Source organism: Rhipicephalus microplus, chromosome 6 (genome assembly GCF_043290135.1).
Source record: "Rhipicephalus microplus isolate Deutch F79 chromosome 6, USDA_Rmic, whole genome shotgun sequence".
Classification (NCBI taxonomy): Eukaryota; Metazoa; Arthropoda; class Arachnida; order Ixodida; family Ixodidae; genus Rhipicephalus; species Rhipicephalus microplus.
This window is the reverse complement of record NC_134705.1, coordinates 13,499,352-13,514,292: the sequence shown is the minus strand read 5'-3', so window position 1 is coordinate 13,514,292 and position 14,941 is coordinate 13,499,352. Positions and strand designations below refer to the sequence as shown.

The 14,941-nt window shown below is 48.1% G+C and overlaps 1 protein-coding gene across 11 annotated transcripts in view; it reads right to left on the bottom strand.

The window, feature by feature from the left end:
- LOC119167714 (uncharacterized) overlaps positions 1-14,941 on the bottom strand; it is a 537,665-nt gene that overhangs the window by 387,869 nt on the left and 134,855 nt on the right. For all 11 annotated transcript variants that reach the window (XM_075865823.1, XM_075865821.1, XM_075865822.1 and 8 more), the window contains exon 8: positions 8,058-8,155. In XM_075865823.1, the coding sequence (XP_075721938.1) occupies positions 8,058-8,155 (98 nt within the window). The remainder of the gene's footprint in view (positions 1-8,057; positions 8,156-14,941) is intronic.

The window sequence follows — 14,941 nt, the reverse complement described above, 5'->3', positions numbered from 1 at the left end:
TCGTCAACTGTGCATTTGAGAACAAGTTTCCTGACGTGCGAGGAGAAAGAGGCGGCGGATCAACAATGCGCTGCTGTGCAAAGAGAACTTGGCGCTATGCCAGCGACGGAGCAAAAATTTCAGGCAATGGAGCGCGATCATGAAGCTGCCACCGCTACAAGTGAAGGCGAAAAATTTTTCCTTGTGCAAATGGATGCCCTAGACGACCTGCTATCTCGGACCCCGTGCCACCGGTGCCCCGCGATTGGGATGAAGGTACGAGGTGGCACCCAACTTGGATTTGCTGCAAAGCTTGAGCTAGTATGCTTGCATTGTGGAGTAGTTTCAAGCTCATGGAGTTCATCTCGTCAGGATGACACAAAGGCCTTTGATGTGAATGTAAGAGCCATTATGGCAACAAAACAAATAGGCAAGGGACAAACAGCTCTCAACGACTTTTGGGCAGCGATGAACGTGTCCCATCGTGGCCTCCATCACAAGACCTTTCAGAAGCAGCTGAAGAAATTCAGGGAACCGCAGACACAATGCATAGAAAATTTCTATGCAGAATCTGCTTCTGCTGTAAAAGCCACTTACAAAGAAAAGGATCAATATTTCACCAGGGATATAACAGTTTGTTATGATGGAACATGGCACAAGCATGGGCACACATCCCATATTGGAGTCGGGGCAATTATCGAATACCATACGGGCCTTATCTTGGACGCCGTTGTTCTGTCTAATCAGTGCCTTGGTTGCCAAGTAGAGCCAAAGCCTGGAGACGCAGACTATGCATGCTGGCTGGAGAATCATGTGTGCCAGAAAAACACCGACTCTAAATCAGGGAGAATGGAGGTTGAGGCAGCTATCATCCTCTTTTCACGCTCACTGTCGAAGCACAACCTCCGTTACACAACGCTCGTGTCTGATGGAGATAGTGCCACCTTCTCTGCCTTTGTACAAGAAAATGTTTATGGACTGGTCCCCATTTCAAAAGAGGAATGCCTGAACCACGTTCAGAAGAGGATGGGGACTGCACTTCGCAACCTTGTGCAGAAAAGTGACAAGGCTTTGGGAGGGAAGGGCAGGCTGACAAAGGCCCTCATCGACAAGTTGACAGATTATTATGGCTGGGCCCTACGGAACAATTCCGATGATGTGGCTGCAATGCGGCGGGCAGTGATGGCATCGTACCACCATGTGACGTCGACAGATGAGGAGCCGCACCACGACTTGTGCCCAGAGGGTGCAGACTCCTGGTGTCGTCACAATGCCAGCAAGATTACCGGTGTTCTACCTCCGAAGCATTCGTACAAGCTGCCACGCTATGTTGCAGATGCACTTCTACCCATTTATGAGAGGCTCTCACAGGCTTCTCTTCTGCAACGCTGCCTGGGAGCAAAGACGCAGAATGCATCAGAGTCCTTTCACTCTGTGCTGTGGTCCCTCATGCCCAAAGAGCAGCATGCGTCACTGATTGCTGTGGAGACAGCACTGCATGATGCAGTGCTAAGATACAATGCTGGCTGCTACAGGGCCACCCAAGAGCTAGCTTCATCAGTGGGGCTAACACCTGGCCACCTGGCCATTCAACGGGCAGCCGAGAAAGATTCTCTGCGCTTGAAAAAGGCTAAGAAGCGATCCCTAGAGAAGATGGAAAGGCGGCAAAGAAAGAGTGCCAAAGGACACCTCCAGTTACGCTGCAGGTTCATTTTAGAACTGCCTATGTGCTCAAAACTTTCAAACGTCGTTTTCTCAAAATGACTTTTTTGGCTAGTGAGGCTGCTTATTCCAGCCATATCTCTGGAACCACTCATTGGATTTCCATAACTCTTTTTTTATTATGTACATGAATAAATTTCTGAGGGGGTGACAAGCCCATTTTTTCAATATATTGTCACAAAGACACAGGCACGCAGGTACAAAATAGGGCGTTTTCTTTCGCAACCCAAGGGCCAGAAACGCGAACACCAGAGCACGCGCACACAGAACTACTTCATTGTCCTCTTCAGAGGCTGGCTACTATAGTTGCCAGCCTACCTTGCGTCAATTTCCCCCTTTCAAGAGAGACCGTCCCGGTTGATTGACTGAGATGCTAGAGGTAGCCATGAAAGAAAAAAAAATGATCATGTCAATGAAAAAAAAAAAAGCCCATGCTGTTGGGGTAATAAGAAAAAGGTTCGAAGTGTTCATAAGTCACGGGCGTGGTACGGTTTCATCCGTACTACATGGACTACTTCTGGACGTGGACGGCTTCGGTTTAAACTGGTGTCGGAGCTTTGGGGAACTACCTCGTAATTCACGTCACTGAGGCAGCGCACAACTTCGTAAGGGCCAAAGTAGCGCCGCAATAGCTTCTCCGAAAGCCCACGATGTCGAACTGGTGTCCACACCCATACATAGTCACCTGGTTGATAGTGGACGCTCCTTCGGCCTTGGTTGTAACGGCAAGCGTCGATATCTTGCTGCGCGCGAATGCGGTTCCGTGCAAGCTGGCGGGCTCCCTCGGCTTTCTCAACGAAGTCGTCAACGCTGTCATTTCCGCTGTTGTCCTGGTCTACGGGGAGCATAGCGTCTAACGGTGTTGTGACGCGACGGCCATAAACAAGCTCGAATGGTGTTAGGTCTGTGGTCTCTTGTACAGCGGTGTTATAGGCGAACGTGACGTACGGCAAAATTTCATCCCACGTTTTGTGCTCTACATCAACATACATAGATAGCATGTCGGCCAATGTTTTGTTTAACCTCTCCGTCAAGCCGTTTGTTTGGGGATGATAAGCTGTTGTTTTCCGGTGGTTGGTGTGCGTCAGCTCGGTGACTTGTTGCAATAACTCTGCCGTAAATGCTGCTCCGCGATCGGTTATGAGAACAGCAGGTGCACCATGGCGCAAAACAATGTCGTGGACAAAGAATCTGGCGACTTCAACTGCAGTTCCCTTAGGCACAGCTTCGGTTTCTGCATAGCGAGTCAGATAGTCGGTCGCGACAATTATCCACTTATTTTCTGAGGATGACGTAGGAAAGGGACCAAGAAGATCCATTCCTACTTGCTGAAATGGTGCTCGAGGTGGATCTAAAGGTTGGAGGAAACCGGCGGGCTTTGCGGGTGGAACTTTACGCCTCTGACAGTCACGGCAGGTGCGGACATAGCGCTGAACGGACGAATACAGCTGTGGCCAGTAGTACTTCTGTCGGATGCGCGCTAATGTCCTAGCAAAGCCTAAGTGACCGGCTGAAGGATCGTCGTGGCACGCCTGCAAAACTTCCTCACGCAGTCCTATTGGAACGGCGAGGAGGAAAGTTTCCTGGCTGCTCTCAAGATTTTTCTTGTAGAGAACATTGTTCCGCAGGCAATATGTAGTCAAACCACGCGAGAGTCGGCGTGGGACGATAACGTCTTCTCCTTGAAGATGCTGGATGACAGGAAGTAGCTCAGTGTCCTCACGTTGAAGCTCAGCCATCCGCACCACATCGACGATGCCAAGAAACGGTAAATCTTGTTCAGTGTCAGATGACGTCGGGGAAATAGGAGCACGAGACAGGCAGTCAGCATCTGTATGCTTATGTCCCGATCGGTAGACCACCGTTATGTCGTACTCTTGAAGGCGGAGGCTCCAGCGGGCGAGGCGGCCTGATGGATCCCGTAGATTGGCAAGCCAACAGAGCGAATGGTGGTCACTGACCGCTCGAAATGGCCGGCCGTATAGGTAGGGTCGAAACTTGCTAATGGCCCAAACGACTGCTAGACACTCTTTTTCGGTGGCAGAGTAATTAGCCTCTGCTTTTGTGAGAGGCTCGCGTAAGCGATCACACGCTCTGCGCCGTTCTGCCATTGAACTAGAATGGCTCCGATTCCCACGTTGCTGGCGTCTGTGTGGATCTCGATGTCGGCAGTATCGTCGAAATGTGCCAGCACTGGAGCTGTCTGCAGTCGATTGCGGAGCTCTACGAAGGCTTGTTGTTGTTCTTCTGTCCATACGAAAGGTACATCTGGCCGTGTCAGTCTTGTAAGAGGTTCCGCAATTTTCGAAAATCCTTCGACAAAACGGCGGTAGTACGCACAGAGTCCGAGGAATCGCTGAACAGCCTTTTTGTCTCCAGGACGAGGGAAATCGGCAACGGCAGCCAACTTCTCCGGATCTGGTCGAACACCCCCCCGGGCTAACCACGTGGCCGAGAAACTTGAGTTCCTGATAGCCGAAGTAGCACTTTTCGGACTTGATGGTAAGGTTCGCTCTCCTTATTGCAGTGAGGACACTTTTTAGCCTTGAAAGATGCTCGTCAAATGTGGTTGAAAACACAACGACATCATCCAAGTATACAAGACACGTCTGCCACTTTAGTCCAGCTAGTACAGTATCCATCATGCGTTGAAACGTGGCGGGAGCGGAACAGAGACCGAAAGGCAGCACATTAAATTCGTACAGCCCGTCAGGCGTCACGAACGCAGTTTTCTCACGGTCGCCCTCGTCAACTTCAATTTGCCAGTACCCTGACTTGAGATCTAGTGATGTGAAGAACTGGGCGTGGCGTAGACGGTCTAAGGCGTCATCAATCCGTGGCAGGGGGTAAACGTCGCGTTTCGTGACTTTGTTAAGCCGTCGATAGTCGACGCAGAAGCGTAGTGTGTTGTCTTTTTTCTTTACTAAGACAACAGGTGACGCCCACGGACTTGTCGAGGGTTGGATGACGTCATCATTCAGCATTTCTTGAACTTGACGCTTAATCACCTCTCTTTCCTTCGGGGACACACGGTATGGATGTTGGCGAAGAGGCCGTGCCGACTCCTCGGTAACAATGCGGTGTTTTGTAACGGTGGTACGCTGAACTTTCGATGCTGTGGAGAAGCAGTCCGAGAATTCCCTCACAAGGTTTAGCAGCCGCTCTTTTCGTGAATCTGGCAAGTCTCGATTAACGTGAATGCGGCTTCCCAGGTCAGCACAAGCTTTTGCATGCGGTGAAGTCGTATCCAATGTGCCGATATCGAAAAAGTCGGCGATTTCACTGAGGAAAGCGACAGTGGTCCCTCTAGGAACGTGCTGAAACTCATTGCTGAAGTTGGTCAGCAGAACTCGAGAGCGTTTATTCTCTAACCGAACAAGGCATCGGGCTATGCATATGTTTCGTTTGAGCAGCAGCGGGATATTTGTCTCAGCAATACCTTCATAGTCGTTGAATTCGTCAAAAACGTCGCAGGCTACCACGGTGAACACGCTACTCTTCGGCGGTAACGTGACGTCATCGACAACAATTCTCAAAGCATTGACGTAACTGCCGTGAGGGTTGCGCGCTAAAGCGTGTGCCGTAGAAAACGTCACTTGCGACTGTTGCAAATCAATCACGGCTCCATTATCACGCAGAAAGTCCAGTCCGCGAATTAGGTCCCTCGAGCAACTCGGCAGTATTACAAAATCTCCGAGATACGTAAATCCGTGAATACTGACTCGCGCTGTGCACCGCCCCACCGGAGTAAGAAGATGGCCTCCTGCCGTACGTATCTGCGACCCAGCCCACTGGGTAGAAACCTTCTTCAGCCTGCAGGCAAGACCCATGCTCATAACAGAAGTGTCTGCTCCAGTGTCAATTAGCGCCATTACTTCTTCGTCGTCCACAGTTACCGCAATGTTTGATGTAACCACTCTTCGCATCATGTTTGACTGCGTCTGTACATCTTTTTGCTGCTGTCGCTGTCGTCGTAGTGGAGGATCTTCCGTAGAGTCAGCGTCAGCGGCCTCACCTCCGGAGGTCGCTGAACTCAGTTTTCCCGACTTGCAGGACTGGGTGAACGGCGTCTTGGAGCGCCGCGTGAATAGGCTGGGCTCGGTGACCTGTAGCGAGCAGGCGACAACGAGCAAGGCTCTTGTGACCGATGTTCGATACTGCGACGAGAGATGAAACTCTCTATTTCCTGTGGTCGCTCGCCAGGTCGTGGACGAGGGGCATTAGGCGAAAATCCACGGAGACCCACACGACGGTATGGACATGTTCGGTAGACGTGTCCGGCTTCCCCGCAGTGGAAGCAAAGGGGCCTGTGGTCGGGTGTACGCCAGATGTCACTCTTTCTCGGTCTTGCTTCGGCGATCAACGGTGAGCTGCGAGGGCGGAAGCCTACCTCCATTTGCTGAGCCTGTCGCTCATTGGGGTAAAATACGCTGGTTGAACTGCACGATGGAGGACGTCGCACTGCTTCCGCGTAGCTCATCTCGACGCAGTGCCTCTGTTGTGGCGCCTCGGATGGTTGGGGAGCGTGAACGGCTCGCCGTAGCTCGGCGCGTACCATCTCCGCAATGGAGAGCTGCTCTGCAGGTGAAGCAGTCACCTGCATCTTTTGTAGCTCTTCCTTAATGAGAGCTCTGATAAGCTCTCGCAACGCGCTGATGTCATTGCCGAGAGTGACAGAAGTGACCTCACTTGGGTTTACACCACGGTTATACTGTCTGGCACGCTGTTGAAGGGCCCTCTCCATGGCAGTGGCTTCCTCATGGAACTCTGCAAGTGTCGCAGGCGGGTTTCGAATCAGGCCGGCAAAAATCTCTTCTTTAACACCACGCATTAGGTGGCGAACTTTCTTGGATTCGGACATAGAGGGCTCCGCATGCTTGAAAAGCCGATCCATGTCCTCTACGTAGGTCGTCACCCTTTCGTTAGGGCCTTGAACCCTTGCCTCTATAGCACGCTCCGCTGTCTCTTTCCTGTCCTCTCGGGCAAATGCCTTGAGGAACTGCTGTTGAAACTCATCCCATGACGTAAGCGCTGCTTCATGGTTCTCAAACCACGTTTTCGCGGAGTCCTCCAGGAAGCAGTACACATAGCGTAGCTTACGCTCTGGGATCCAATCGTTGATGACGGCGACCCGGTTGAAATGCTCGAGCCAGTCGTCGGCATCTTCAAAAGCAGCTCCGTGAAATGTCTTCAGCGTCTTGGGATGGTTGATAACCAGGTGCGCTGGTGCTGGCGCGGTGACGTTAGGCAGTGTTTGATTCATAGTCCTCTGACGTTCAGGCAGCAAACCGTGCTGTGGCTCGAGTCCCTGGAGACGACGGCTGGAACGTACGTGCACAGGGGTAAGCTCGGCTGAGATACTCGATGGACTTGCATCAGGGGTGCTCTCAGGGGGACCGTATCATCTACCGTACCCAGCACCTCCACCAGAAAATGTCACAAAGACACAGGCACGCAGGTACAAAATAGGGCGTTTTCTTTCGCAACCCAAGGGCCAGAAACGCGAACACCAGAGCACGCGCACACAAAACTACTTCGTTGTCCTCTTCAGAGGCTGGCTACTATAGTTGCCAGCCTACCTTGCGTCAATATTGTGTGTGTTATTTATTATATTTAATCAAAATGTGATTGATAATATCCTAATCACGAACACAAAGTTTGATGGTCTGCTAAAACTTTTCAGCAAGGAAATTCAAAAAAAGGGCTCTGTTACCCCCTGGAGTATCAATCTGGGAATCATCATAGTTAATTTCACAGTTCCAGCACCTTTTGAAAGTTCTCCAGGCCTGGAATAAGAGAACCATGTGCACTACCCTGATATTCTGCTGTAACTTGAAAACCAGTGAACATAACTTGATGAAATTTTGTAGTTCTTCTAATGCTTTTGCTATAAGTCTATCCTGAAAACTTCATTAAGATATCTCAATAAACAAAAAAGTTGGTATCCTATGGTAGCCTCCCCCCTTAAGAGACAAGGAGAGAGCAGAGTGTATCAGGGAACAAACTGGGGTTAAAGATATCATAGTTGAAATCAAAAAGAAGAAATGGAGATGGGCTGGGCATGTAGCGCGTGGGCAGAATAATTGCTGGTCATCAAGGGTAACTGACTGGATTCCCAGAAAAGGCGAACAGTTACCAGAGAGAGAGTTAGGAGGAGACAGAAAGTTATGAGGGCAGAAGAGGTTAAGAAGTTTGCGAGCATGAGGTGGCAACAGCAAGCACAGGACCGAGTTGACTGGTGGAACATGGGAGAGGCCTTTGTCCAGCAGTGAACGTAGTCAGGCTGATGATGATGACCATGATGCCACCATTAAACTTCCAACAATTTATAATAGAGAGAGTTTCCTATGACTCACTCATTCTCCAGCTGGTGCACCCTCTGCTGCAGCTGCCTTGTCTCATCGCGCAGCCTCTGCAGTTGCACTGCCTGTTCTTCAGTCACCTTCTGCTGGGCCTGAAACAACAGTAAATGGTGGGAACTCCAGTGATGTGCTGGCCAGCATTTAGGTTTACAGTGGAACCCCTTCAAGAAACTGCCAAGTTGAGCATCTTTCTTTTTGCAAATTGGCAACCTCGTACTCTCACAAACGCACTCCACATTCCCATTGAAATGAAGTTCAATCATTCATCCCAGATGGAGCAGCCGGTTCTTTGTGGGCCAGTGATTTTTGCACCCTTCACAAGAAATACACTACGGAAAGGGAAGTGGGATGTCTCTCTTCCATGAAATGTGAGGAGTCTTCTTAGTAAGCCGGGTATCATAGTTATTCCAAACGACGCAGAAGTGGGACATGACACAGGGTTTCAATGCACAAACGTAAAACATATAGGCAGAAAATAAAGACAAGAGACATGATAAACAGTAAGACAAAAAAAATGACTAGACATTACAGGCAGTTAAAAGAGGCATTCATGTTGCATATATGCAATTTACTTGTCAGGTAACTGGATCAACGCTGAACTGATCCAAGAAAGACCACGCTTGATAATGGTGAATGCTTCAATGATCTCACACATGCGCTGGTCAGAATGCTTGCTGATGACAGAGACTTGATTAAAATTCAGTGCGCTATTACACAAACTGCAATGTACAGCAAAGTTGCTGCCTTGTTGCCTTGCAGCTTATGAAGGTTGGTCTCAAACATTCGCACGAAATATTCACCATCTTCACAGCCGAATACCGGGATGCCTGAAGCGGCAAATTTGCTGCCAGGTGCTCAACAGCTATGAGCAAGCGCTCTGCAACGCGGCGCCTAACGCACGGATTACGCTCAAGCCAAGCGGTCACACTTGTGACGTTTTGTTGAGCAGCAGGAAAAAGCGTGCTAGTCCTCCCGTCGGCCATCATAACCACACACGCGAGCAAGACACACACACGCGACACACATGCCAGAACACATGGAACAGCTCTGGGCCTGTTTCCAGTCAGAAAACGAAACTGATTCGAGCCAGCGTGGCGAGCGTCGCGGAGCGGTGGAGACTGGCGAAGAGGTTGTGATCAAGAGAGGAGAGCAGACTTGCGAGATGAGGGCAAGGAGTTGCGATAAAGAGAGGAGAGGATGCGGCGGGAGGGCGACCTTGAAAACCAAAACACACGGGAAGGAGGCAGGTTGGGTAGCATGCTTGAAAGAAGCGCGAAACTCGCACGTAGAAAAACTTGGAAAGAGTGCTTGCGTGCGCATAAGTCAAAGCATGGCCACCTGCAGCGGTGCGCGTGGCGGTGTTTGAAGAATTGGCGGCCGTGGTCAAAAAATCATTTCGTTGCCCTAGCGGGTTTGCGTGGCCTCACCAACTACGATATTTCGCGATTCGTTCCCCGCAAATTAACAGCCATTTTCGCGCTTCCGCACACGTGTGGAAGGCATGCTGAGCTAAGTGCAAAGTGAGCGAGAACAAGTCCTAAACACGAAACAAATCGCAAATTATCAGAGTTGGTATGGTAGCATACGCGCATGCACTAGACCCAGACTATTGGATAAAGTCGGTGGCCGACGATGTTGGCAAATGGTGTGGTCACTCCAGGCCGGCGATGCCAACGACAGTACCAGCGTTCAGAAACAGGGTAGATGGCTGACCGGTCTTCGAAAGATCGGTGGCAGTGTGAAAACACGGGCCTCAGTGTTTTGTGTCAAAACAAACAGTGTGTCAAAACAAACAATGCCGACCGATCATACGCGGCCATTGAAGGCGCCAGAAACAGTTGCTTATACAGAGCATACACCACTTCACTTCCTCTAGAAACAACACACACCGTCAAAGCGAACACTGGGCAATATCAAGAGAATTCGAGAAGCCAACAACGAAGCAGCCACCGGCATGTGTCCGTCTGCACAACAAAACATACTAGAAAAATCCAGTAAGCCACCCGACTTTCGCTATGCTGCGCACACGTGAGTGGTATGGAATAAGCTCGAACTTGATCACAGCCTGATACAAGCAGGCGGCGACGAAGAATCAGGCAATTGGTGAGAGCGGCAAGAAGAGTCGCGTAACGAGCCGGCGATGGAGGGAACAACAACAACCAGCGCTGGTGTCTCCATGTTTCTTTGAAGAGCAGCGTTCCAAGACTATTTTAAAGAATTCGTAGGCTGGCATGATTACTGAATATTTCAAGTCCTTAAGTGTTCTGAAAATTTTGTAATGCATGAGATTGCATTTGTGGTGCAAATGCATTGATTGTTCCTGTTGCCCTAAATATCAACCAAGTTATATAGTGAATTGACTATCTGAGTGTGCATGTATACAGTTAAACCTGGATACAACGAAATTGATAAATTCTCCGAAAAATTCATTTAAAGAGGATTTCGTTATATGCAGATTCGGTACGAAAATGCGGAAAATGTGCAAATTAAACAAAAGAAGGACTGAAGGCAGAGCTAACCCAAAACACGCATTGTACAGTAAAAAAACTGCGTTATTATTGCGACAGCAATTATATGGACACTTTCGGCGAGTTTATGCCGTCATCGCCATGTTTCGCAGCACGTCCAAACTAATAACATGCAGAGTGCAACACTTGCGCAAATCGCACCAATTTGATACAAATCCCTATTTCTGCGCTGAGCTGCGCCAAAACCTTAAATTTGGTGCAATTGCGCTCTGCTGCACCAAAATACCTGACCAGCCTTAAAATTTCCTTAGCTGCACAAATTTCAGACAGAAATATAGGCCACGTTAGTCACCTGCTGTTTGAGTCATCAATCGATCCGATTGCGCAGACCCTAACCCCTAACCGGTGTCATATATTTCCATAGGTCAGGGCACTCACGAGTTGGGGAAAGAAAATACGTCCCCTGTGCTTTCTGACATGTGGAGTCATTTGCCAAGAGAAGAGAGCAATTTTTAACTGGCTTTGAAAATTTATTTTGAATAGCACGCCACGTGCTGCGCTATAATATTTGACTTGCATGTCCTCGGCAGCATTGACAACCGATCAGCAGCATTTTCTTCTGACAATGCTCAACAGGTGTTGCAGGGCCCCTTTAAATTTGAAGGAGGGCTTCGCGGCAGAAAGGATTTCTCCTGGATAGGTGCTTTCGCCGTTTAGCACTCCTACACTGCAGTGAAACCACCTTTACAGGAGATACATTCGGATTAATTCGCATTTATTCGTTTCTTGCGAATACTTCAAAATTTTCAATTTTTTAAAGTCGAACTGAAGCAAATTCGAATACCCTAATATGTGTTCGAATAGTCGAAGCATTCGAATAATTGCACAAGCCTAACAACGAATATTCGTGAACATCGAATATTCGAGGAATCTTCGAGTTAGTTCCAATACAGTCGAAACACGCAATAACGAAATCGCCGGGGAAACCGAAAAATTTCGTTATCGTGAGAATTTCGTTGCCGTAAGTATGAGTCATAAAAACAGTGATACGGCCAGCAGAACAAAAATTGATTGCCAAAAGTCGGTCAACTTACTTTGCCGACCTTTGCTGAACTTAAAAGCTCTCCCTTCGCACTGGAAAAAGTGGTCCATTGATACGTCGTCGTCATGTGAGCCGAAAAAGGAGCGAAGGGTGTCCAGCGCACTCAAAAAAACCCGCGGGTTGTTTTGGATGCGCTAGCGCGTTGTTCCTGCCCGCAGTCTCACTGTCAGCGGAGTTAGGGCTAAAGCCGACTTTGATGACGCGCCGTGCTCGTGGACTGCGCGCCCGCTCGTAGTAATCTGATCGTGCATCCGGTGCGGCCACTCGTAGCAATCTGACCGTGCCGCCGCTTACAGCTTCGTTGCTTGCTACGAAGCACGTCGCCATGAGTGCACTAGCGCATCATTCCTGCCCGCAGTCTCGCTCTTGGCGGAGTGAGGGCTACAGACGACTCCGACGACGCGCCGCGCTCGTAGTAACCTGATTGTGCATCCGCCTACTGCTTCTAACTAAAGCGTACACGTCACGAAGTAGCAATTTTCGAGAGCCATGTCCTCGCGATGCAAAAGCAGCAAACAACGATCTCCCGGAGCGAGCATCGGGCCAACAGCGAGGCGAGCTGAGGCAACATGGTGGCCACAGCCAATCAAGGGTCTCGAAACGAGCTTCAAACATTTGCTTTTTGTGCGCTTGTTGTTAAAGGAAGGAGCCAGCTGAGGCAGGAAAGTTAAACACGGAGAAATGCTCTTTCCGGTGAGCCCAAGAAGCCGGCTCCCGGCCCCGCCATCGCGAAGCCATAATTTTTTTAAAATTGCCGTTTTCTCGTGATTTCCGGAAAAATTTTCCCAACCTAGGTGGGTGAAATGGATTTTCCGAAGCACTTCTGCATGGTTTTCAGAGTAGATCTTTTGAAATCAGATAGAAAAAGGGTTCCAGAAACTGAAAACTTGATTTTCATAAAATCGATTTTTTGTTTGCCATTTTTCGCGATCCCAAAGCCGCGTCTCCCTTATAGTAAACAAAAATGATGGTAACCACACTAGAGCGGCAAAAGCAGATGTTCACAAATTTTGAATGAGCATAACAGGCATACGAGCATATTTTCGACAGTTAACCTTTGGCGGGACGGTAAAATAAGGCCCGCACCGTGGTAGAAAATTCATTAATGCGGGATCGCTGTCCAAAAACATTTTGTTGCCACGAGATACGTAATACATGAGCTTCTATGAACGTTTGCCGGGGATCCGAAAATATCTCGCTGCGGGGATTTCGTACTCGTGGGGTTTGGTTATTGCGGGTTTCGACTGTATTATAAATTTTCGAATACGTAGTTATCGAATCTAATACAAATATTACAGATGCAATATTCACCGAATATTCGAAACTTTCAAATATTCACACACACCTATTATTTTTCTCGGCTTTCATTCACTTTACTCATTTTAAAAGGGCAGCACAAAGACACAATGAAAAGAAGACGTAGAGAGAAAAAGCACTGTCTTTCTTTTCCCTTTGTCTTTGCGTTTCCCTTTCAAAATGATGTGAAGCAGCTAGCCCAAACCAAAGTACTCCTAATTCATGCTACACAGCAGAACACACAAATTACACATGACAACTAGAATAATGTCACGTGGAACTTAATGAGGTATCGTTTAGGATGCAGGATATCCTCAGAAGACTGGACATTTTTCGTCTGTTTTTCTATATATAACTAGCATTTAACCTATTCTGATAAAGAGAGTACGGTGAGCGACGTCAGAGCGCCAATGTCAACGTAAAGGAGCGACGTAAGAGCAGGACCATTCCTTGCTGTACATCACTCCCTCCATCTTGGGACTCACGCCCGCAAGAAGGGCAGGTGGCACTCAGTAGAGATTCAATGTTTTTTCGCAACATGTAGCGTTGGAAATCTTAACAGGCATAATCTTGAGTGCCCAGTGCATCCATTACGCTTGTCAGTTGGAAATGCCCAAACCTAAAGAAAAGCCCTCCAATGTGTTCACCTACAGAGGAGAACTTGATCCTATGTGATTAGACCTGGCATTCCTCCCTTCTGGGGTATAAGTGGTGTGGTTATTTGCTCCTGCACTGCCCCTCACAGCCATGACGAAATGAAATAGATTCAGAAGAGTGTTGATTGGACGGCGGACACTTGACTCATAAGCTACATTATAAACTGGAGTAATATACTGTATTCCTCTGACAGGTGGACGAGTGTATGTGGGGCAGACTGGTCGCTCCAAAAACATACGCCTAAGAGAGCCCCACTCAATTTTAAAGGGCCGGCCGCTAACGTATTTGACCATACATTGTGCGAAGTGTGGCTGCGAGGCCCGCTTATCAAATACAATCATTTTGTTTAAGCACCATGATCACACTGCATGAGAGATCGCGGAGGCATGTCACATCAACATTAGGCAGTCATCTTGTATCAGCCACCCGTCAGTGACAATTTTCGACAAAGAAGTGTCGCTGCTAAAGCAGATAATGAGCACATTAGATATGGATCGATAGCCCCGGACTTTGAAAATACAAGGGTGCGCATGGGCAGCGGGTGGCAACATTGATATATATATGTTCCTTTTCTGAATAACGCCTTAAGTTGACAGTAGTGCTGGTGTTGTTCCCTCCCTCTCTTTGTCCGTGTGTCAGAGAGCGCTGAAAATAAACTGCAATGCGCTACACAATAAAACGAAAGGCCGTAATCTGCGAATCACGCGGGAAATGCATGCCTATGTTTGACCCTTGGTGCATTTGTGCGATCTTAGGGGGGCAGAATGGTCTTTAGGACCAAAAAGTGACAAAAAAATTCATTTTTTAAAATTGACATATTTGGTTTTTTGCAAGCATTGTTCTATCTCTCTGCAAATTTTCACACACCAAGAAGTGGTAATTTTTATTGTAATGTCATTCTAACTATCCAGATTCTTGGTGCTGTTAGCATGCAGAACCTGCTAAAAAATGAAGAACAGACTTTGAAGCTTCTTTGTAATTTGCCAACACCTGTGTCAGAACCTCCACTACGAATTTACGAGCACCTATATGAGGATTGCAAAACATGCACACCGTGATTGCTGCTTCTTGAAAAAGCTGCGTGTTTTTAGTTTTTCTATTTTTCTCAAAAAAGTAAATTTACGGCTGTTATATTTTGAGGCTTCAATATCTCTGCAGCTATGGCAGGTACAACAATTATTCTTTTTGCAATTGAAACCTGAATGTGTGTGGAATGCAAATACGTATGGGAGCAGAATTTAGAGCACAAGCCTCCTTAACTGAATACTCATCAAAATTGTAAAACAATTCTAACTGCTTTGGAAATGAATTGTTCATTTTGCTCTAAAATAACCAAGAGAGACCCAAAAACAAAA